Source organism: Mauremys mutica, chromosome 4 (assembly GCF_020497125.1).
Source record: "Mauremys mutica isolate MM-2020 ecotype Southern chromosome 4, ASM2049712v1, whole genome shotgun sequence".
NCBI lineage: Eukaryota > Metazoa > Chordata > Testudines > Geoemydidae > Mauremys > Mauremys mutica.
The window spans coordinates 63,721,905-63,745,634 of record NC_059075.1 but is presented as its reverse complement, the minus strand read 5'-3'; the positions used below and the strand labels follow the sequence as shown (position 1 = coordinate 63,745,634).

The following is a 23,730-nucleotide window of genomic DNA, read 5'->3' as shown; positions in this document are numbered from 1 at the left end:
CTGATCTCAGTCTCCCCCCCCCCCCCCCCCAGGCCCGAGTAGGCTGGTGGCGGCGCCGCCCCCGCCCGCGTGGTACAGCATTCTAGCCCCGCCCACAGCTGGTGTCCCCCGCGCTCGGGGGCTGGCGGGGTCTGCCCCACCCCCTGCCTGCCGCGCTCGTCGCGACGTGCGCTGCGCGCCTGCTCGGCGGGCGGCCGGGGCCGGGGATGGCGGCTGTTTTGGAGCTGCTGCTGCGGGAGGAGGTGGCGCCCGGCGCCGTGGTGCGGTGGCTCGAGCAGGGCCCCAGCCACCGCCCAGCCGAGGTAACGCGCAGCCCGGCAGCGTTGTGTGACGCCGCTCCGCCCTCAGCGCGGCAGCGCGGGGCCGGGGCCTGCTGCAGCCCGGACTCCCCGGCCCGGCCGGGCCAGGAGCCCTTGTGGCGGGGGCGGCTGGAGACCGGCGTCTTGGGCTGCAGCCTGGCTGCCCCAGGGCGGCCTCTGGGCCACGCGCCCAGCCCGCGGGGCGCCGCTCGCCTGAGCACGGAGGGCTGCTCCCGGGGGCTGCCGGGCTCCCTGCGCACTCGGGCCCGGCGTCACTGGAGGGGCGGGCACCTCGTGTCCTGCTCAGCACTGATCTGAGGGGAGCCCGGGCAGCCGAGGGGCCACGGCGGGGACCGGGGCTCGCCACGGCGCAGGGCAGCGCATGAAGTTGGCACCCTGTGTGCTGCGCCCTGGCGGTGGCCAGCGCTTACAGCGGGCGGGAGGAGCAGCGGCGCTGGTAAAGAAGCGCTTGGGGCGTGTCCCTCCTCAGCCGCCCAGCCCCCCTAATGCCTGTATAAATAAAGCGCCGGGTGGGTGTGATCCCCTGCGCCCTCCCCATCCCCCCGCTTTCAGCACTGCCCGCCGTTTCCATGAGCTGTGTTAAGAGAAGGGTAGCTAAAGTTACGTTTCACGTTAGTTAGGTACAGCTTTTTATTTCTGGCAGCTTGCCAGGCCTGGTGTGACCCGCACAATTGCTTGGTTATTGTTTTGGTCTGTAGCCGCTGAGGAAGGCTTGGCCGAGTGAGAGCTGAGGAAGGAGTCCAGATAAACTCAGCCTGAGCTACAGAGCCAAGTGTATTACAGAACCCTCACACACTTCTCTGGTATTCCTGAAATATGGCTGTCCCTGTAGTTTGTGAGCTCCATCTGCTGGTTTTGCAGCAAGCTGTTATCAAACGCTATTTTAAAGGCACATTCTATTAACATCTTCTCATCAACCTGATAAGCTAAGTGAGATCTAGCCTGGTTATTACTTGAATAGGAGACTTCCAAAGAAATTCAGGGTGCTGCAGAAAGAGAGTGGCAATTTAATAGATGGCACTGATCCCTCTGAGTTAGTACTGACTAATTGCTCCAGTGGAGTGCTTGTTGGTACTGTGCTGCTGTCAGTGCTGTCTCTTGCATGAGATGTAAAATGCTTCATTAAAACCCCTTGGCATTTTTCATAAGTTAGAGGTGGTAAACACTATCTTTACCAAAGGCCACCTCAGGTAATTGCACTATTTCTCTTAGCATCCTTTCTAAAACTGTTGTATAGCATTGCTGCTGAGCAGGTGCCACTTTCTAATGCAACAGTTACTGTGAATCAAGGAGCTGAATTGATAGTAATTGTTAAATACATTTACGTTTGTGATGTATTTAGAATCTTTTTGGGAATAAAAGTACTGTATAAATGTAGTTTAATTATGTGATTGTAAATAAAAGCCACCATGGAAGAAAAATCTATATCCTGTGGAAAAGAAGTCAAATCCAAAGACACTCACTGCAGTTTTGAAATAAAAATAAAAAAAAGCAAAGGGAAAGAGATAAAATTGAGATATATTGTGAAGTCATTGTTGGTGCAGCTTTGCCAGCTAGAAGAATATTGCTTAAAAGGGAGATTAGAGGTCTAGTGAGAGGGCACTGGACTGGGAATCAGGAGACCTGGATTATATCTCTGGTTCTCCCACTGCCTTTCTTTGTCTCCTTGTATTTGTAGAGTGCCTAATAGTGAGTCTTGGTGGGGGCCTCCCAGTTCTGTTGTAATACAAATAATAAACGTTGGTTGTGCGTGATTGTGTTTTTGGGATTGTATTTGAAAACAGGCTTTGCACTTTATAGCATTTTCTGCTTAAGGACGTCAGTGTGCTTTACAAATATTAACTAACCCTCACAGCTGTCTCACTCATTAAGACATTACCCCATGAGGTAGACAAGTAATATTCCCATTTTCTTAAATGTTAAGGCCAGAAGAGAGTATTCAATCATTTTGTCTGATCTCCTGTGTAACACAGACCTTAGAATTTCACCCAGTTACTCTTGAATTGTGAGTCCATTTTACAGGTGGGAAACCTGATCGTCTGACAGGGTAACTGTCTTGGTGAAGGGTGCAGTCCTAGGATACATCAGGTGTGGTATTTCTAGTAGAGATCCTTTATACAAGGCACTGGTGACACCTCATCTGGAATACTGTGTGCAATTCTAGTCTCCCATATTTAAGAAAGATGAATTCAGACTAGAACAGGTGCAGAGAAGGGGTTCTAGGATGATCAGAGGAAGGGAAAACCTACCTTATGAGAAGAGACTCGAGGAGCTTGGCTTGTTTAGCTTAACTAAATAAGAACATAAGAATGGCTGTAGTGGGTCAGACCAATGGTCCATCTAGCCCAGTATCCTGTCTACCAACCGTGGCCAATGCCAGGTGCCCCAGAGGGAGTGAACCTAACAGGTAATGATCAAGTGATCTCTCTCCTGCCATCCATCCTCACCCTCTGACAAACAGAGGCTAGGGACACCATTCCTTACCCATCCTGGCTAATAGCCATTAATGGACTTAACCTCCATGAATTTATCCAGTTCTCTTTTAAATATTGTTATAGTCTTAGCCTTCACAATCTCCTCAGGCAAGGAGTTCCACAAGTTGACTGTGCACTGTGTGAAGAAGAACGTCCTTTTATTTGTTTTAAACCTGCTGCCCATTAATTTCATTTGGTGGCCCCTAGTTCTTGTATTACGGGAATAAGTAAATAACTTTTCCTTATCTACTTTCTCCACATCACTTATGATTTTATGCACCTCTATCATATCCCCCCTTAGTCTCCTCTTTTCCAAGCTGAAAAGTCCTAGCCTCTTTAATCTCTCCTCATATGGGACCCGTTCCAAACCCCTAATCCATTTTAGTTGCCCTTCTCTGAACTTTTTCTAGTGCCAGTATATCTTTTTTGAGATGAGGAGACCACATCTGTATGCAGTATTCAAGATGTGGGCGTACCATTGATTTATATAAGGGCAATAATATATTCTCCATCTTATTCTCTATCTCCTTTTTAATGATTCCTAACATCCTGTTTGCTTTTTTGACCGCCTCTGCACACTGCGTGGACATCTTCAGAGAACTATCCATGATGACTCTAAGATCTTTTTCCTGATTAGTTGTAGCTAAATTAGCCCCCATCATGTTGTATGTATAGTTGGGGTTATTTTTTCCAATGTGCATTACTTTACATTTATCCACATTAAATTTCATTTGCCATTTTGTTGCCCAATCACTTAGTTTTGTGAGATCTTTTTGAAGATCTTCACAGCCTGCTTTGGTCCTAACTATCTTGAGCAGTTTAGTATCATCTGCAAACTTTGCCACCTCACTTTTTACCCCTTTCTCCAGATCATTTATGAATAAGTTGAATAGGATTGGTCCTAGGACAGGCCTTTGGGGAACACCACTAGTTACCCCTCTCCATTCTGAGAATTTACCATTTATTCCTACCCTTTGTTCCCTGTCTTTTAACCAGTCTCAGTCCATGAAAGGACCTTCCCTTTTATCCCATGACAACTTAATTTACTTAAGAGCCTTTGGTGAGGGACCTTGTCAAAGGCTTTCTGGAAATCTAAGTACACTATGTCCACCGGATCCCCCTTGTCCACGTTTGTTGACCCCTTCAAAGAACTCTAATAGATGGGTAAGACACGATTTGCCTTTATAGAAACCATGTTGACTTTTGCCCAGTGAAGGCTGAAAGGAGATATGATTGCTCTGTATACATACATCAGAGGGATAAATATCAGGGAGGTTGAGGAGTTAAGTGCCAATGTTGACCCAAGAACAAATGGGTATAAACCGGCCATCCACAAGTTTAGGCTTGAAATTAGATGAAGCACAGGCATGGACTTTGTGATTTCCTTGAGGAGTGCTCGACACCCTCTGCCCCCTACTGTACTCCAGACCCCATCCCCACTCCACCCCTTCCCCCCACTCCTCTACCCCACCCCAGCCTGCCTCTTCCCGCCCTGTTCCACCCCACCCCTGCTCCTCCACCCCCCAGTGCCTCCTGCATGGTGCTGAACAGCTGATCACTGGTGGGTGAGAGGCGCTGTGGAGGAGGGGGACGAGCTGATCAGCACGGCTGCCAGTGGATGCTGAGCACCTGCTATTTTTTTCTGTAGATGCTCCAGCCCCAGAGCACGCACAGAGTTGGCACCTATGAAATGAAGTTAAGGAGGAGTGAAGTTCTGAAGCAGCCTTCCGGGGGAGGAGGGGGGTGTAAAAACCTAACTGGCTTCAAGACTGAGCATAAGTTTATGGCGGAGGGGATGGGATGATTAGACTGCCTACAATGGCATGTGGCCCATCTGTGACTGCTAGTTACAAATATCCCCATTATCCAGAGATGGGACACTAGATGGGGAGGACTCTCGGTTGCTACATAGAATTATTTTGCAGGTGTCTGGCTGGCAGGTCTTGCCGATATGCTCAGGGTTCAACTGATCGCCATATTTGGAGTTGGGAAGGAATTTTTCCCTAGCTCAGATTGACAGAGACCCTGATGGGTTTTTACCTTCCTCTGCAGCATGAGGCATGACCACTTGCTGGTTTGAACTAGAGCAAATGGTGGATTCTCTATAACTTGAAGTCTTTAAATGATTACTTGAGAACATCAGTAACTAAGCCAGAGGTTATGGATCTATTACAGGAGTGGGTGGTGAGGTTCTGTGTCTTATGGTGTGCGGGAGATATACTAGATGATCACGATGGATGCTTCTGGCCTTAATGTCTGAGGGCTTGGCTACACTTACAAATTTGCAGCGCTGCAGCAGGGTGTGAAAACACACCCTCTCCAGCGCTGCAAATTGCGGCGCTGCAAAGCGCCAGTGTGGTCAAAGCCCCAGCGCTGGGAGCGCGGCTCCCAGCGCTGTCTGTTGTTCCCCACAGGGAGGTGGAGTACGGACAGCGCTGGGAGAGCTTTCTCCCAGCACTGGTGCCTTGACTACACTTAGCGCTTCAAAGCGCTGCCGCGGCAGCGCTTTGAAGCGCTAAGTGTAGCCACAGCCTTAGTCTAAGGGCATTTAGCAAGTCTGCATCAGAGCTGATAAAATCCAGGTCTGTTTTGTGCTCTAATTAGTAGAGACATTTTTGGAAAACAATGAACAGTGGAAAAGCAGAGAGAGACTTTACAGATTTTTCTTACTTGAGCGGGAAACTGAAATTCATTTGCATTCTCAGCCAAGTCTCCCAGTATGTGCTTCTTGAAGGGGCTCCATAAAAATAAAGTACTTGCTGTCTTCTGAAATTCCTGCTTTCAATTTCACCAGGGTCTCACTTAGGGAAATAAAGCTTTTCCTCTTTGGATAGGGCCTAAGAGAGGAGAGCACAAGTATGACAATGTGGTTGCCAGGTCTCAGTACAAAAAAGAATTAGTATCCAAGAGAGTTCTTCTGGCAGTTTGTCTAACTTTGCCTAGTTCTGTTGTGAGGAAAATAGAAATGTGATGCACTGAAAGAGCAGAGTGACTTTGTTTTACACTGCATACAAAGTTTTACAGTATTATAATAATTTTTAAAAGCCAGTGGTAGAATTTTCAGATAATTTACAGATGTTACCCTTTTAAGGATTATGTTCCCGTGAAGATTTAAAATATATTAATGTTGCATTTTTATTTAGCTTTCTTGAATATTAGTTTTGTGCATCATAAAACCAAGAACTCCTGAATCTGTTCCTTGCTGTAACTACTAGAGACACTCCCTCAACTTAAAAGTGTTAGAATCCATGATGAGGATGAATCTGTGCCCAGTATTTGAGAGAAAGAAACAGATTGGAGTAAGTCCACGGGTATCTTTATTAATGTTTTGTTCTCTTTCCTTGCAGGAGAACCATGTCCATGACAAGCTGGTACCTCATAGTTTGCTTCAGAAAGACTTTGTGCCTTTTCTGTTGAATTTTTTAAGGGAACAAACTAGTCAGATCTTGACCAATGGGCCCTCTACCCCTGCTAAAACCCCAAATTCTAAGGTCCTCAGGAGCTCAGCTAGCCATGGGAGCCAAAAGACAGGGTCAGAAAGGAGGGCAGGCAACTCAGCAGGGTCATGCAGCAGCCGAATGCAACTCTTTTCCCAGAGGACCCCTGCTAGCTCCTGTACTCCAGATGCTAGTTTTCCCTCCTCTGCTGCATCAAGTGGCTCTTCTGCCTTTACTGGGTCAAGCTTGTCTGGCCCCGGCAGTGATTTCCCCAACACCAACCCAAGCTTTGGTTGCAGCCCTGTGTTCAACCACAGCGAGAAACGTTCATCTCAGAAGGCCAATTTGGGCAGCTTCCTTATGCCCACACCAGATGTCCAGCCAGTGCGGCGAGGCAGAAGAAAAGGCAACAATTCTGCCAATGCCGCTGGCCGGCAAGTGGCTCGGGACATAGGGCGAAGCCTCACTGAAGAGGAGGATGGGAAGGGTGACAGCACATCGTTGAGTGGCGGGAGGAGGAAACGGAGTGAGGTGGGTCCTACCTCAGCCAATTCCCCACCTGATCAGCTGAACCTCAACAACTTGGAGGAGTTCCCACCCATGAGTGCTGCTTCTGGCTTGACAAAGTAAGAGCAAGTCTTCCTTGTTGCACTCTTATTTTTCTGATCGTGCTGGCAGCATTGAGTACTGCAGGTTATTTATTGGGAGCAGCTGACATTGTTATCTCACAGGTAATAATATATAGGTGGTCTTATACCGTCTCAGTTATAAATGTTTTGTAATAGATTGCAGATTGGGGGCTGTTGCTATGCTGTGCAGCCTATGTTTCTCAACTTACCATGCTTCCCCCTTCCCAGTATCCTTCTGAAGCTCCTCTAGGGGCTCATCTTCATTAGGAAATCTTACCATTAAACACAGTTGTGAAGAGTTGAGACAGTGGTGATGTGATGCTGAGCACACCTTTGTCCTTGTTTGCCATGACCAGTGAGTCACAGTCAGTCAGCATTAACTTGACTCTTTACAGTTGTATGTAAACATGATAGGGCTTATCCTCAGTATGAAATTCTAGGTGGCTCCTCTACTTTGCTGCAGCTGTCTGGAACAGCTGCCAGGATGGCAAACAGGCATTCTGAGAGACCTCTGGTGGCAACAGCATTGGCAGGTGAGGCATCGTATGTCTCTGGCTCTGTGGTGGCGGTTAGAGGGAAGTGGGTCCCCTGTGGTAATGGTCTGGGTGGATGGATGGCATGTGGGTTCTGTTTGGTTCTTGAAGTGCATGAGTTTCCCCTGATTGCTAATGATCTCTTCTAGCTCGGCTGGCTAGGGGTGCAGCTCTTCCTGGTGGTACAAGCTGTTGGTCCTTTCTCTCTCGCTTTAGTTTTAATGAAAGCTAAGATTCACTGCTAGGTCTCAATAAAGGAGAAATCAGGCCCCTTTAAGGTCTCTCATGTTTGCCACCTAAAATCACTTTTGAAAATTTAGGTCATGGCTATCTGTGAGAATCTGAAGGATGTGTGATTCTGAAAGGCCTTTTCAGATCAAGGCAGGGGCTTCTCTAGCTAGACTTAACTGAATGTAATGTAGGTCTGGCCCACTAATCTTAGCCACCTTAACTCTCCTTCCCTTTAGTAGACCTCAAAGTACATAGGTTCAGAATTCCGAACAGTTGCTACAGTAGCTGATGCACAGCTCTCCATACCACAGTGTAGGCTACCAGAGTTCTCTTCCTGTGAGTCAGTGGTCTCTTTCTCCGTGAGGGGTGGGATAGGGAGCACCTGCTCTCTTTCAAGGAGGTATAGTTACAGTTGAATCTGTACTTAGCAATTCCTGTTAGGCCTGGTCCATCTACACCTCTCTCTCTCTCCTCGCCATTCTTCTTCCCCCCACCCCCACCCCCAATTAACCATCTTGCAGGGAGAGTCAAGCTTCTGCTGCCTGGTCTGTGCAGTTCTAAAGTCAGTTAATTGAAGTGATTTTAGAGCTGGTTAGAACTCTTGGTTTCCTGAGAAATAGGGTCCCACATGGAGGGTGGGAAATCCTTATGATGCTCTGTTAGATGGCTTTGGCCTGCAGGATATGATGCATTTCCATCACAAGCAGTAAGTTTCAAGCTGTGCAGTGTGACTGATGTGAAAAGTGTGAGGAGACCGGTCAAATATGTCTGGAAGTAACAGTATAAGTAGTCTTTTGAGGTCCCTAGCAGCTAACATTGTAGCAGGCAGCAGATTCATTGGGAAAAGAGATGTCAGTTGTAGAACACTGATTTTTATCATAATTTCTACATTTCATTTAAAATGACATATTACTGTTCTGTGGAGCCTTTTCCCCAAGAATCTCACAGCACTTTACAAATCTTATGCCTCACATCACCCTTGTGAGGTGGGTAAGCAATATTATATGGATAGTTAAACTGAGGTGCAGATTAGGATTTGTCCAGGTTACAAAGCAGGGTGGTGGCAGAGGCAAAAATAGAAATCTGGGAGTCCTGACTTCCAGTGACCCTCTTTGGCCGCTATGTCATGCTTTCATGAACATTTTGGGACTATATGATGAACTGATGAGCAGCCAGAACTTGGTATATCCTAGGTTAGCAATCTTACAATGTAGGACAAGTGGGTAGATAAGTTGAGTAGTATCCATTTTTCATCCGTTTTCCCCCATAGTGATCATAGTTACTTTTAAGTCACAGCAGTGGAGTAGCAGGAAATAGGTTGTACTTCATCAGGATCATTGAAGTCTATATTTGTAGGATGTACCCACTCTTTGTCTCCTGACTGGGGTAAAATCTGCCACCCTGCCAGATGCGATTACAGTTGTGCTGTATCTTGATTCTCTCCTTCCTTATCAATTTTACACTGGCATCAAAATCCTCTGAAAGAGTTTGATGGATTTGACTGCTGTTTTCTCTCTTGATCTGTTTATGCTTCATTTAAGAGGCAGCCTCTCTTAAATTGTTGCAGCAAAAGCAAGCCATCAAGACGAATCAACCCAACTCCAGTGAGTGCTGAGCGCTCCCACTCAAAACCCAAGATGTGTTTTACATCCACGCCAGTCAGCCAGTCTTCAGCTGCTCGGTTTCCATCTGGGACCAGTCTTGAGACCTTTGCTGCCATCCAGGAAGGGAACGTTACCTCCATAACAGGGAGCAGCCTTCAAGAGGAGAGGGAGATGCTGAAGAAAGAACGGTACAGTATGAACAGGGGTGGGGACACATCTGCAGGGATACATACCTCTCTCTTTATTAGGACATTGCCAATAAGAAGTTGTAAATTAACAGAAAATATCCAGACCAGATACTAGTTGTTTGTTCAAAAATTGACCTAAAAGCAGATGAGATGAAAATGAACCTGGTATCAGACTAACAAGTTTTCAAATTCAGCCTTCACTCTTCACTTAAAGGTGGGCTTCTACTCTGCAAAGTAACTCTGGAATCATATTGGTTCTGAATTTATTGTATTTCAGTTGCTCCTTATTGCATTAATGCAAAGTTCTGTGGGTCAGACTGCACCCTCAAACATACCTATGTAACACCGTTGTCTTCGGATGATGCTCTGTTTTACCTATGCAAACCTACTGAAAGCTAGTGGGGTGCGCAGAGGTGTAATGCAGTGCCTATCAGCCCATTTTAGGAAAGGGAAAGCTATAGGACAGAGAGGTTGAGTGACTTGCCTAGGATCACACTCTGAGCCACCTCAGATTCAGAATTTGAACTCAGTTCTCTTGAATTCCAGTTCTGTGCCTTAACCACAATCTTTTGTCATTAGGCGGCAAATGGATGTATTGGGTAATTTAACCCATCTCCTGTATGGAAACAGCATTAGATTCTGTAAATGTGATCCATTCTTGTAGGAATCCCAGAAAACCATACAGTTAAGAAAAAATCTTCCTGTGTTGAATGTGGTGTGTGTCGTCTTCAGTTCCTCTGTAAGTCATTTACTTTGAATTTCAGATGCAAGTTGCTGCACCAAACATCATCTCCTGCAGGCTTGTCTCTGGATCCCAGTACACCTACCAAGCCTAATTACAGTTGGAATGGAAGCCTCATTACTGATAGTCAGGTAGTGACCTGTGCAGATCTCAGTAAAGTTTCCTGCAAGAAACAGCTGGAACAGCTGGCTCAGCTCTATTCAACTTGTATAGCAGGTAAAGAACTGGGAGTAGTGAGATGACCATGATGTGGAATTTCTTCTTTAAATACTTACTATTTCCAGAGTGCACGGACGACTTAATACAAGTGAGTGCTGCCTGGAAAAGTAAACAGAAACCTCCCTCCTGCTCAAAAGAGTATATCCACCCCTTACTGGACAGAAGCCTAGAAAATGAGATGGGCCCTACACAATTCCCTGAACCCCTCAGGAGACTCAAACTGTAGTGGCCCAACTGGAAAAGTGAATACCAGAGGCCAGGACTCTTCCCTGACCATGCTTATTAGGTTGAAGTGGTTTATAAGCTGTTTTAAACTGTTACCAATGGTTTAACTTTTGGGGGAAAGGAGATAAAACGCTTTCTATAATGCACCTACCCAAATGTGCATGGCTGTGTATCAGCATTGTTGAGTCCTGTATGGATCAGCTGAGAATGTAAGCTTGAGATTTGATTATCCTTATTGTTATCTTGATTTATTAACATAGACTAATGCTGAGTATCTAACCATTTTATCTCACTTCCTCTTCCAGAAAACCTGGTTCCAAATATTTTCCTGGAGCTCTTCTTTGTCCTGCAGCTGCTAACATCCAAGGGAACAACTTCTTTGGAAGATGGTGAGAATGACCTGGAATTCAATCAAGGATGTAAAGGTCAGCAATGCTCTTGAATGGAGACTAGATTGTTCCCAGGCCTGGTAGTGGGATACAGAGCGTATCGCCTCTCATTCAAGGGGTTCAAATCCAGCTTCAGGGATTTAGTGACCAAAAGTCATTACACTGAAGACTTCTGAGGCCTGCATTAAGTTGAATTAGCATATCTCAGTGAGTGGTATGGAATATGGCATTCAGGTAGTGAACAAATAAAGACCCCTAAAAGCTTAGTTACTGCAAAAAGACCAGTGTCTATCCTTGATCTTGTATAACTCTCCTGTTGATATGAGGGGATGTTCCACAATGGAGTGAAGGGGGTATGTAGCCCACAGCTTATAGACCAGGCCACCAAATTAGTTTGACATTTGGAATGAATGGGTGTTTTATAATCTAGTAGACTATTGAAAACCAGGTTATGGTAGCTCACTGCTGTTGTCTAAGAACTCGATATTTACCTGCTAAAACGAATTTTCAGAGAGAAGAGTGATTCACTAGATTTCCTCCTCCCATCATTTCCTTCAAACGCAGAAATACTGTTGAACTCATTGTAAGTTTAAGGTCTAATTCTGCCTAGGGACACGTGTGCAGTTCCCATCAGTGGGAATTGTACACATTTTTTGGCAGATTTGGACCTTACGCTAAGTTAGTCAGCAGCTTGATTTTTGGGTAAGGTATGCAAAGAGTGACTTCTAGCTGAGAATAGCTCCTGTTGTCTGTTAGGAAAAGGCTCCATTTTTGGCTCCTCTTATTGTTCTGTCACCTACAGATCTGAAGGACCCCAGTTGGTCTTGACTTCAGTAGCACAGCGCACCCCAGCCACTGTCTGGAGGAGTCTAATAATTGGTTGTATTTGCTCGATGTTTTGGCCCACAGTTGGCAGTCTGTGGACATAGTGCTGCCAATGTGTTCATCCTGTTCCAAATCAGTTTGGATTGATTGTTTCGTCAAGGAGGGGATGGGTAGAATCCCATTGAAGCTGTCCCAGGAGTCCACATCTGTCTTGTAAGGGCTCACTCCTGTAAGCCCTGTGCATGTCTAACTCCCATTGACATCAGTGGAAATTCCATTACTTGTAGGATTGACCCTTAAGAGAGAAGCAGCCTCTTGTCCAAGGCTGAGATTTAAGGCATTAACATGTCCTCTGATCTAGTTGATTGCCCACTGCTAACTAGAAAAGGTGGATAATTTTGTCCAGCAAGAACGCTGGTAGTTATACTGATTAAAATAAGAACGGCCAAACTGGGTCAGAACATGGTCCATGTAGCCCAATGTCCTGTCTTCCAACCGTGGCCAGTGCCAGGTGCTTCAGGTGATCCATCCCCTGTCGCCCATTCCCATCTTCCGGCAAACAGAGGCTAGGGACACTTCAGAATATGGTTTTGCATCCCTGTCCATCCTGGCTAATAGCCATTGATGGACATATCCTCCATGAACATATCTAGTTCTTTTTTGAACCCTGCTATAGTCTTGGCCTTCACAACATCCTCTGGCAAAGAGTTCCACAGGTTGACTGTGTGTTGTATGAAGAAATACTTCCTTTTGTTTGTTTTAAATCTGCTGCCTATTGATTTCATTTGGTGACCCCTAATTCTTGTGTTATGTGAAAGAGTAAATAACACTTCCTTATTTACTCTCTCCACACCAGTCATGATTTTATAGACCTCTATCATATCCCCCCCTTAGTTGTCTCTTTTCAAAGCTGAAAAGTCAGTTTTATTAATCTCGCCTCATATGGAAGCCGTTTCATACCCCTAATTTTTGTTGCCTTTTTCCGTACCTTTTCCAATTCCAATTATCTTTTTGCGATGAGGTCACAAGATCTGCACAGAATAATGGCAATCAAATATCAGGCTTCAGGGCAGGCTCCAGATAATTGCCACAGAGATCAGGAAGAATCCTCCCCTCACATGCAACATTGCACAATTGGCCAACTATGTTAGAGTGGGGTCTTTTTAATGGGGTGTTTTGCCTTCATGTTACATGTCAGGTAATGGGCACTGATGGAAGGAGGCTGCTGGTCTTGATGGACCAATGATGTGACTGGGTTTGGTAATTCCTACATCCCTCTGAATTGCATTAGATTTTTCTATTTAGCTTCTGAATTTTCCACCAATAATTGTTAAATGCTGTTTGTTTTCAGATGCAATAGAGCGGCAGCATTTTCGAAATGTACACAACTGTGTTTATTTTGCTGTGCAGGTCTTGGATTGTCAGTTTGAGTAAGTTGAACCTTTCTCTTTCTTTGGGTGTAGATGGGTTGTATGAGAGGGCGAGAGAGCATGCATCTGGATTTCACTGAGGTCCTTTTAGGGGCATGGTGTTGAGTAATTTGTGCAAAGTCACGCACTGAGTTAATGACTCAATTGAATTAGAAAACTAGGACCTTTCTTTGTGGTGGCCTCTACACCATTATGCTTCAGTATAAGTGTCCCCACAGGGAAATGGTGGGTTATGAGGTAACACATCCAAAATGCAGTTGGAATTTGGTGGGACTGGTGTTTTGCTTCAGATGCCACTAGAACAGGAAAAACTCAGTGGACTTTTTCCTTCATGTCACCTCTGTGCTACTGTGGCATTTGCAGTGTGTCCTGTTGATGCCAGTAGGATCCAGATTCCAGGTGGCTAGTGGTTAAACCTGCATGTTTTTTGTAAAATAAATGTACACTTTATTTAGATTTGCTCTCTCATGTTGTGTTCCTTGTGTATTCTCTTTGCAGAATTATTTCTCATTTAGAAAGGGGGACATTGAAACTTTTGGCTGAGAATGAGCGTATTGCATCCTTTTCCCCTGGCTTGCATGCGAGGCTTATGAAAGCTTATGAAAGCAGCACAGCCAAGGTAAAAAATGAATAGTCCTTAGAAAGTTGAATGTATGAAGTTCCAAGGGGTTGCCAGTAATATGCTTGCCTATCTCTTCCCTTGCCACAGTGAGTTTGATGGTTCTGATATCAAATCCTGTTCATCCTGCTCTGGGGCTTCATTTTTCAATTTATTGGGAGACTATGCTAAAACCACCCTTTCCTGTCCAGATTGAGCCTGTGCATTGCTAGGGCCAATGACCTGTAGCTGCGGATTCCTTTAACTTGTATTCCAATTAGGGTGAAATCTTGACTCCATTGAAGTCTGTGGCCAAACTCCCAGTGAATTCAGTGGGGCCAGGATTTCACTCTTACCCTTTAAAAGCAGCAAAGAGTCCTGTGGCACCTTATAGACTAACAGATGTATTGGAGCATGAGCTTTCGTGGGTGAATACATGCATCCGACGAAGCATGTAAACTCATGCTCCAATACTTCTGTTAGTCTATAAGGTGAGCCTGGCTAGCTCAGTTGGTAGAGCATCAGACTTTTAATCTGAGGGTCCAGGGTTCAAGTCCCTGGTCAGGTGATAAACTACTCACCAAGATCTTTCTGGGGGGAGGGATAGCTCAGTGGTTTGAGCATTGGCCTGCTAAACCCAGGGTTGTGAGTTCAATCCTTGAGGAGGCCATTTAGGGATTGGGGCAAAAATCTGTCTGGGGATTGGTCCTGCTTTGAGCAGGGGGTTGGACTAGATGACCTCCTGAGGTCCCTTCCAACTCTGATATTCTACGATTCTAAGGTGCCACAGGACTCTTTGCTGCTTTTACAGATCCAGACTAACACAGCTACCCCTCTGATACCTTTTCCTTGTGGTGAGTCTGGAGGTAGGAAGGATGGCCTAATGGATATGGCACTGGACTGTGACTCAGGAGGCTTGGGTTCATTGCTCAGCTACAAACTTCCTGTGTTGTTTTGGGCAAAACACTTAATCTACTCTGTGTCTCAGACCCCAGTCTGTTCTAAAAAAATTAGAATATGGAGTTGTACTTCCCTGCCTGAAAGCAGTGTTGTGAGGATAAAATCAACTGATGATTGTAAAATGCTCATGTGATGAGGGCCGTATAGATAGAGGTAGCAGCTGTGATGAAGCTGTTTTACTGATTGAAGGGATTCTCTCTTTCAGATGAGGGGAGGAGAGATGATGACATAGGAATCGCCAGCTGTTACTCTCACCTTCTCAGAATCCCTGTTTTGAGCTGATGCTCTTTAAATGATTGCACAGGGCTCTTTCTCCTGGGCATGTGCCTGCTAGTTCTGTTCTCCCGGTCTCAGGAGAGTTCCTCAAAAGTGATAGGAGATGCCCCCTTACCATCCTACTGAGTGACTGTGTCTGTGCCTTTTCTGCACTAGTGCTGACCAGCAGTTACTCATTAGTGGCTAGGAAATGGTTAGTGTCTGAACAGCTTGACTCTGGTAATACCTAAGTTCACGTTTATTTCTTTTTACCCTTCCAACTGTTAGGCTGTGTGTCAAATCAGAGAATTGCATTATACTAATGGACTCTGTTATGTGTTCAATAGGTGTCCCTCCTGCTGCCTTCATCTGTCCAGTCCGTTTCTTTCCAGCCAGAAACGGACAATCGTTCTAACTTTCCAAGTGACAGGGCTTTTCATATATTTAAGAAGCAAAGGTAAATGTCCTCCAGTTTTAGTGTGTGGGGGGTATGTTCTGTCCATGGTTGTGAACAACTGGATGCCATAACATCCAGCTATACTGCATATATACAGCATAGTGGGGATAGACTTAGGGATGTTTTGCTCTAAAAACACAGGCCTTTACTATTTACAGGGAGTAAGGACTTAATCTCTTTAAACAGTGGAAGCCTAGATTCTGCAGAAGTTGTTGACGTGAAAGTACAGCCCAACGCAGTGCTGGTTCAGCTCAGCCTTTGGAGCTACTCCTTCTGTCTCTCTTCTGTTTTGTGGTGGGAGAGTAGGGGAGCGTCTCCTCTCGACTTGTTCTCTTTTTCATGTAGAAGTAATTTCATGTGGTTCCTATTCTCTTTGCTTCATTGAGGGATCCACCACACAGATTCATCTATTTATCTGACCCTTACTCTGTCTAATAATGGGATGGGTGTTTTGGTCATTATGCCTGAGCTCAAGCAGAGCACCTGTCAGTGGTGGGCTGCAGATTGAAACTAATAATCTCAGTAGTGATGGTCACAGCTGCAAAATGGTAGAATACATGAGGCTTTGGAGATGTGACTTTTATTCAGTTGGGAGTGTATTCAATTAGGGGATATCTTGTGAACTGTTGGCTGGGCATCAGTTGCTATTGGTTCAGATGCTGAAGGCCCAGGACTTGACATGTTTGCATCTTTTGTTCAATAGGGACATCTTTTATGAATTGCTGCGCGAGTGGGAGGATAACCATGAAAAACCAGGCTGGGACTTTGAAAGAGTTCTGGGCAACAGGATCAGGTAGGAGACTGGTGCTGCAGCTCTGGTTTGCTAATAGGAAATCCAGTAAAAACTTATTTTTGTCCCTGAAGCCAGTAGATGCACAGAAGGCACAGAGCTAATTATAAAGAAGATGTTGCTTAACAGTCTCATGTTTTGGAGCAGAATAGACTCATAGACTTTAAGTTCAGAAGAGACCATTATGATCAACTAGTCTTACTGACCTCCTGCACATGCAGGTGACAGAACTTCACCCACCCACTTCTGAAATAGCCCCTAACCTCTAGCTGAGTTACTGAAGTCCTCAAATCATGGCTTAAAGACTTCAAGTTACAGAGAATTCACCGTTTACATTAATTTACACCTTCAAGTGACCCCATGCTGCAGAGGAAGGCAACACCCCACCCCACCCCACCCCAGGGTCTGTGCCAATCTGACCCAGGGGAAAATTCCTTCCCAGCCCCAAATATATTGATCAGTTAGACCCTGAGCATGTAGGCAAGACCCACCAACCAGACACCGGGGAAAGAATTCTCTGTAATAACTCAGAGTCCTCCCCATCTAATTTTCCATCTCCAGCCATTGGGGATTAAATCTTTGCCTAATTTTGAGCCTAAACTTGTTGATGGCCAGTTTATATTCATTGTTCTTGTGTCTGCACTGGCACTTAACTTAAATAACTCCTCTCCCTCCCTGGTATTTATCCCTCTGACAGATTTTTAGAGAACAATCATATCTCCCCTCAGCCTTCTTTTTGTCAGGCTAAACAAGCAAAGCTCTTTGAGTCTCCTCTCAAAAGGTAGGTTTTCCCTTCCTCTCATCATCGTAGTAGCCCTTCTTTGCACCTCTTCCAGTTTGAATTCATCTTTCTTAAACATGGGAGAACAGAACTGCACACAGTACTCCAATGAGGTCTTGTATAATGGTACTGACACTTCCCTGCCTCTGCTGGAAATACCTCTCCTGATTCATCCTAGGACTGCATTTGCCTTTTTCACACCACATCACACTGTCATAGTCATCCAGTGACCAACTAATACACCCAGGTCTTTCTCCTCCTCTGTCACTTCTAACTGATAAGTCCCCATCTTACAGCAAAAATTATTGTTGTTAGTCCCTAAATGCATGACGTTGCAGTATTAAATTTCATTCCATTTCTATTACTCCATTTTACAAGGTCATCCAGATCTTCTGGTATGATATTCTGATCCTCCTCTGTATTGGCAACACCTCCCAACTTTGGGTCATCCTCAAATTTTATTAGTGCACACTCATTTTTTGTGCCAACATCAGTAATAAAACTGTTAAATAAGATTGGTCCCAAGACTGATCCCTGAGGAACTCCACTAGTGAGGCTGGAGGGATGTTACGATTCACCATTCAATATGACCCTTTGTAGTCTCCCCTTTAACCAGTTCCATATCCACGTTTCAGTTCCCATATTAAGCCCCATTGTCTCTGATTTAACTAATATTTCCCATCTGGAACTGTATCAGATGCTATACTGAAATCCAAGTAGATTAGATCTACTGCATTTCCTTTCTCTGAAAAATCAGTTATCTTCTTGAAGGAGATCAGGTTGGTCTGGCATGATCCACCTTTTGTAAAACCATGTTGTGTTTTATCCCGATTACTGTTCACCTCTATGTCCTTAACTACTTTCTCTTTCAAAATTTGTTCCAAGACCTTGCATACATTTGAGGGCAATCTAAGAGACCTGTAGTTTCCTGGATCACTTTTTTTTCTTTCTTAAAAATAGGAACTATATTAGCAATTCTCCAGTCGTAGGGTACGACCCTTGAGTTTACAGATTCATTAAACATCCTTGCTATTGGGTTTGCAATTTCATGTGCCACCACTTTTAATATTCTTGGCTAGAGATTATCTGGGACCCTCAATTTAGTCTCATTAAGTTGTTTGAGTTTGACTTCCACCTCGGATGTGGTAATTTCTACCTCCATATCTTGTTGCCATTAGTCACCCTGCCACTACCTCTAAACTCTTCATTAACCTCATTAAAAACTGAGGCAAATATTTGTTAGGTGTTGGGCCGTGCATAGATAATCTTTAATCTCCACCATATCTTCAGTGTTTAGCGGTCCCACTTCTTCTTTCCTTGTTTTCTTATTTATATGGCATTGGATGGAAGGCATTGGTTTTTAAAGAAATCACACTGTGCTTCTGCTATAGCTGTATGTAGACTCTGTTTTGACTGGCTCTTTATGGTTTTAGCAGTTTGTTTTGTTTCCCAGGGCTATGATGAATCACCTCACAGCAGCCTATAATCACAGCCACTTTGCCAGGCTCTTTCAGAAACAGCTTATCCAGGTAAATAATTTATTGTATTTTCCATAAACAGAGCAATTTTGCTAAGCTATAGCAAAATGTAACCTAGTATTTATACATTTGTACACATACTTTTTGCTGTAATTGAACCCATTCCTGAGTGAATGGAATTATTTGAGGGGGCGGGGAAAATGGATATCTCCCAGGGTTATCAGTTCAAATCCGGCACAGATTGGTAGAAAGCTACGCTTATCTAATGACTTTAGAATGGGGTGTGTAAAATAAGTTTGTTCCCAGTACAGTTCCTAGTGGACATGTGTCCATACCACAATGGACAGACATACCATGGAATTAATTGATGATGGAGATTGGATTACTTAATCTTTTCTACTTTAGAGATGATTCCTTTGTCAGGTTTGTGGCACATTAATAGGGCTGTGTATGGAGTTGTGACTATAGAGGGCTTTGGTCTCGACGGCTGTTCACCTGGCACGTTTTACTAGCAATAAAAATTCACACATTTGGAAATTTAAAAAAAATGGTTAGATGTTGATGTGTATCTGATTCAGACTTGCCCGGTTACGTTTGTTGTGCTTCTCAGTGGAATTAACTGTTGCTGCTGGATCCTGGTCTGGATATGATGGCCCCTGATTTTGGTTTATTTATGCCCGGAAGAAGACCCAATGCTGTTTGACGCATTATTGTTATTCTATCTAATTTTTTTGCCTGCTGTTGTTCCAAGTAATGTGTGAGATCACTGTGAGAGAGAGAATTTTCTGCTTGTTTGCTTTGTGTGTAGTCATTTCCATTGCTGATCCTGTATAGTTGGTCAGTTTCCCTTGTTTGTAGGGGGTCTCCTTTCACACAGCACTGTAGAAAGAGAGATTTAAAAAAAAAAAATCTAAACCGCAAAAAATTGTCAGAGAGGCTTGGTCAAGTGTAGTACTTGAAACTATTTTCAATGCATACTTTGAGATCAATGTCCCTTTAGGCTGGGATTTTCAAAGGAGACTAAGGGAATTAGGTGCCCAGTTTGCAAGTTGGGCACCCAACTCCCTTAGTCACCTTTGAAAATCCCACCTTTTAAGTGTATTTCTAATCTGAAAAGAGACTGTAAAAATGGCATCTTATTCTGAAAATGTGCTCCCTGTATGTCTCCACAGTTGTCATCTGCTGACTTTAGTGAGCAAAATATGGTTTTACTGCTCTCTACTTCTGTTAGCCTTGCAGAACCATCATAGCTAAGAGACTGGGATCATCAAAAAAGGTGTTAACTAAGTTCCAATTGCAAGGCCAGATTTCTCCCTCAGTTACATCTTTGCATTCCTATTGAAGACCATAGGGTTTCATAGGTGTAACTGAAGACTTAAGTTGAAAATGTTTTGTCTGCAATGAGGCATGAGTGTAACTGACCAGAACTTGACCTGCTGGACCTGTGTGATTTGTGATACTTGAGCAGGAAGGAATCTAACTTGATTCTCAGAGCCCAGGGTGAGTTTACAGGGTTGGCAGTGGTAAAATGATTTTCCTTTGTAAACTTGAGTATATTCAGTTTAGAATTATTGAGACGCAATAAATGTTAACTTCACCATACCATATTGTAAGGAGTTTACTTCTCAGTGTGGTGCCAGGATTTAAAGTTGCATCCTTGAGGTGCCTAGGTACCTGATTAGTTCTGAGGGCTTGAAGACTTCTATTTCTCACCGTCATCTACTGCATGTTCCTGGACCAGACTCTGTGGGGCTCCTGGGTGCTTCACAGATTTTAAGTATTATTTGCAGTGACTCATCCACACAGAGAGCTACAGCTCAGCACTCAAAGGAAGAGGTAAATTAATTATTATTATTACATTTTTTAAAAAAAATTAATAATTTAATAATAATAATTAATTTACCTCTTCCTTTGAGTGCTGAGCTGTAGCTCTCTGTGTGGATGAGTCACTGCAAATAATACTTAAAATCTGTGAAGCACCCGGAAGCCCCACAGAGTCTGGTCCAGGAACATGCAGTAGATGACGGTGAGAAATAGCACAGTCTTAAATAGCCCTGAGCAGTGGGCTAAACCGTGGAAGACTGAACTCTGGTTCATACAGGTTGTACAGTTATCCATGGTATTTATATTCTCTGTGTAATAGGAAGGCAGGCTAGCCCATCAGCCTAGGGTCCTAGTGTTAATGTGTGGGATCTGGATTCCATTCCTGAGACCACTAGGCTGGGAGGGTAGCATGTGTCGGCCTTGTACGCTTTTCCATATGTTCTCCCCTCCCTTGATTGGCTGAAGGAGGTAGCATTCATAGGCTCTATAGGGAGCCACATCCAGTTCCTTGCATTGGATAGAAAGCTCCTACACCAAAAGTCTTCTATGGGGCAGAGAGTGGGTGGGGCAAGATATCCAAGATAAAAGAAAATCTTATAAATTTCCCATCTCCCTCCTTTTTCCCCCTCCTGAAGATGTGTAAAGGTCCTATTGGTGGTGGCACAAGTTGGGGAGATGCCCCAGACCAGGATGTCCTTAATATGCTGGGTTCCGATAACCTGAGCCGGCTGAAGAGGCTACAGGAGAGATTTGTCGTTCCTCAGAGCATCAGAGGGCCCTGCCCGCCCCCTGCCTTCCCAGGGTGCCAGCAGTTCTTCAGGGACTTCATTCTCAGTGCAGGAAGGTTAGCTGCATATCACTGCTTATGCCTCGGCTAAGTTTGGATGGTTGTTGGCTAATACTACTGGCTTGTGCTGCAGTTGGGGAGTCAACTCAGAAACTGGTCTTGGAACTCCAGCTCTTTGGGACAGTGGAGCCCAAGTGGGGACGTTTTCAAACTCTGAAGAAGGTTGCCATTTGCGCTGTCCATTAAGTACTCTTGGCTGGTGAAGTTACCAAGTTGCTCTTGTATCCACTGGAACAATCCATCTTCCTCTCCTAAGAGCTACATCAGGCTAGTTCCTAGTTAGCTTACTACAGAATCAAACTGAATGTCTTGCCAGAGGGGGTCATAGTCCCTTAATACCATGAGGTGATGCAGCAGCGAACAGCAGTAGCTGTGCACAGCTGAAGTGTTCCTTACAGGGTGGTGGTCAGTGCCCTGCGGTGGAGTATGAGGCTGTTCTGTGGTTAGCCTTTCATGTTCCACAGCATAGATTCCGATCTCCCTTAGACTGCACCTGAAATGAGTTTAGGGACCTCACAGTCTCCTCTGTAAATGTTTACCCGCAGCATTAGAACCAGCAGCTGTTGGAGAATAAGGGAAGTCTCTCTTCTAGAGAGGCCCAAGATTAGAATGGAGAAGATCGTTAGTCAATGTTGAGGTTGGTTAGTGCACTGACAGAGCTTTGTGGCGAGACTTGCATGGAGTCTGCCCAGGCTCTGTCTGGCTGTTAAACAGTGCTATTCTTGGCCACACCTTGCACTTGGAGTTCCTGCCTTAAACGAGTTGATGTTTTGTATTGGCCATCCCCAACTTCCGTGATTAAGGCTTAAATGTTTGTTGAGATTCCACTGCTATTTTCAGTATGACTTTTCATCTTTTGCTGAAGCTACCAGTTCAACCAGCACCTGATGGATAGCCTGTGTCTAAAGATACTCGAGCTGGATGGCCTTACTTTGGTAGAGCATGAACCTAGTGATGGGGAGGCAGATATGGATGAACAGGTAAGTAATATGTTCCAGACACCTACTAAGAACTTGTTCATTGGATCAGTCCAAGAGCTGGTTCATGACGAGGGTTTCCTAGTTGTTACAGTGATATAAATAATAATAAGACTTGTTTAAAATTCAGTTATAGTTGCAATTATTATCCTCTTTAAACAGTATTTTAGAATATTTTTTTAAGTTACATCAGTATGTTTGGAAGTTAAGAAATTCTCCACTAAGGTTCCAGTAGCCACTTTAACTTTGCCTCTGTATCCTGCTACCATTTACATGTGCTCAGTTATGGTTACAGCAGTAGCTATGCAAACTATGGTGCCTTTCGGTGTTTAGCAACTCTTAAAATGTGGTTCTACTCTGAAAATGGTCAAGTTTTGCATTTTAAAAGACGTCTTAGCAGGTCTGTTCACTGTGTGTTGAGTCTAATGGTCTGACTGCAGTACAAATAAAGTAACTTTTAACATTTAAAAAAAAAATCATGTTAACCCTGTAGAGCTAACATACCTATGTTTGTAAGGCTAACTGTGCAATCCCATTGTTCTCAGATTTTGCCTAGTTATACCTGTGCAACTCCACTAAAATCCTGAGGGTTGCACAGATGTAGCAGAGGGCAGAATATGGCCAGCAGGATCTTTGATGATCATGTTGCACAAGCCACAAATTTAGTTTAGCTGAGATCCCAGGGTGCGTTTCTGGTGCCGGCAGCTTCTAAAACAAGCAAACAGTCTGGAGTCACTGAGACAGAACACACGTAGGACCCCAGGCTGCCATCTTCACCAAGTCACTTTTCAGAATGAAACTGCTCTCTAAATTCTCAGAGATATGCAGCTGCTACTCAGCTGATGTTGGCTATGTGCTGATTGCTCTTGCTTCATTGCCAGAGATGGAGGAGTGCAGGAATATCAGGTTAAGATTAGTAATATGGAAGTATGACTGTTTGAGCAGCTTCTTGTTTTCTTTCTTTTTTTAAGAAAAAGATCTTGGATTCATTTGTTGCTTATGGCAATAATGGGACTATCCCCTGAGTAGCCAGTGCAACAGTGAAGACAGGAGCTGTGTACAGCCATTTATGTATGTAATTTAAATGTGCCCATCACCACAATATCTAGTTACATTTATATTGATGAAATATACTCCACTGGTCTCTCTGGAGGAGGAGCCAGGTCTCTACTTGCACTCAATTCTAAGCTGCTTTTGTAGGTCTAAGTGGCATGCCCCTGGAGCATGTTTCTGGGGCTGTATTGCAATGTGATTCAGGGAATGCCTGCTGGAAGAGGTGATGCTTTGAAGGCTGGAAGAGGTGGGCTCAGGTTCATCTCTTGTAGCAGTGAGTTTCACAATTGAGGGTTGTCTGCTGAAAACGCTCTTAAACTGAAACCTGGACTCTGTCAGTGGAAGCATTTTTGTGGAACCCAGCTGCCATGGAGAAAAGTAGAGAGACATGAGGTCACATAGCTCAGTCTCTGTCTATGCAGGACTTTGAAGAGAAGCGAGGTCCTGTAAACACCCCCCTTAGA

At 44.5% G+C, this 23,730-nt stretch overlaps 1 protein-coding gene and 1 non-coding gene across 6 annotated transcripts in view; both read left to right on the top strand.

The window, feature by feature from the left end:
* Nucleotides 1–132: 132 nt before the first annotated feature.
* Nucleotides 133–23,730, top strand: part of CDAN1 (codanin 1) — a 46,716-nt gene continuing 23,118 nt past the window's right edge. The window contains exons 1-12 of one of the 5 annotated variants that reach the window (XM_045014752.1): nucleotides 133–302; nucleotides 6,142–6,857; nucleotides 9,192–9,416; nucleotides 10,181–10,374; nucleotides 10,908–11,027; nucleotides 13,168–13,246; nucleotides 13,745–13,865; nucleotides 15,407–15,516; nucleotides 16,220–16,309; nucleotides 18,541–18,616; nucleotides 21,025–21,233; nucleotides 22,102–22,216. In XM_045014752.1, coding sequence (XP_044870687.1) covers nucleotides 207–302; nucleotides 6,142–6,857; nucleotides 9,192–9,416; nucleotides 10,181–10,374; nucleotides 10,908–11,027; nucleotides 13,168–13,246; nucleotides 13,745–13,865; nucleotides 15,407–15,516; nucleotides 16,220–16,309; nucleotides 18,541–18,616; nucleotides 21,025–21,233; nucleotides 22,102–22,216 — 2,151 coding nt within the window. In that variant the 5' untranslated portion in view covers nucleotides 133–206. Of the gene's footprint in view, nucleotides 303–637; nucleotides 757–6,042; nucleotides 6,963–7,306; nucleotides 7,394–9,191; nucleotides 9,417–10,180; nucleotides 10,375–10,907; nucleotides 11,028–13,167; nucleotides 13,247–13,744; nucleotides 13,866–15,406; nucleotides 15,517–16,219; nucleotides 16,310–18,540; nucleotides 18,617–21,024; nucleotides 21,234–22,101; nucleotides 22,217–23,730 lie in introns of those variants that run through there. The other 4 variants (XM_045014753.1, XM_045014751.1, XM_045014754.1 and 1 more) reach the window with 4 other exon arrangements.
* On the top strand, nucleotides 14,340–14,412 carry TRNAK-UUU. The gene has a single exon. It is a non-coding gene; the product is annotated as a tRNA-Lys (tRNA).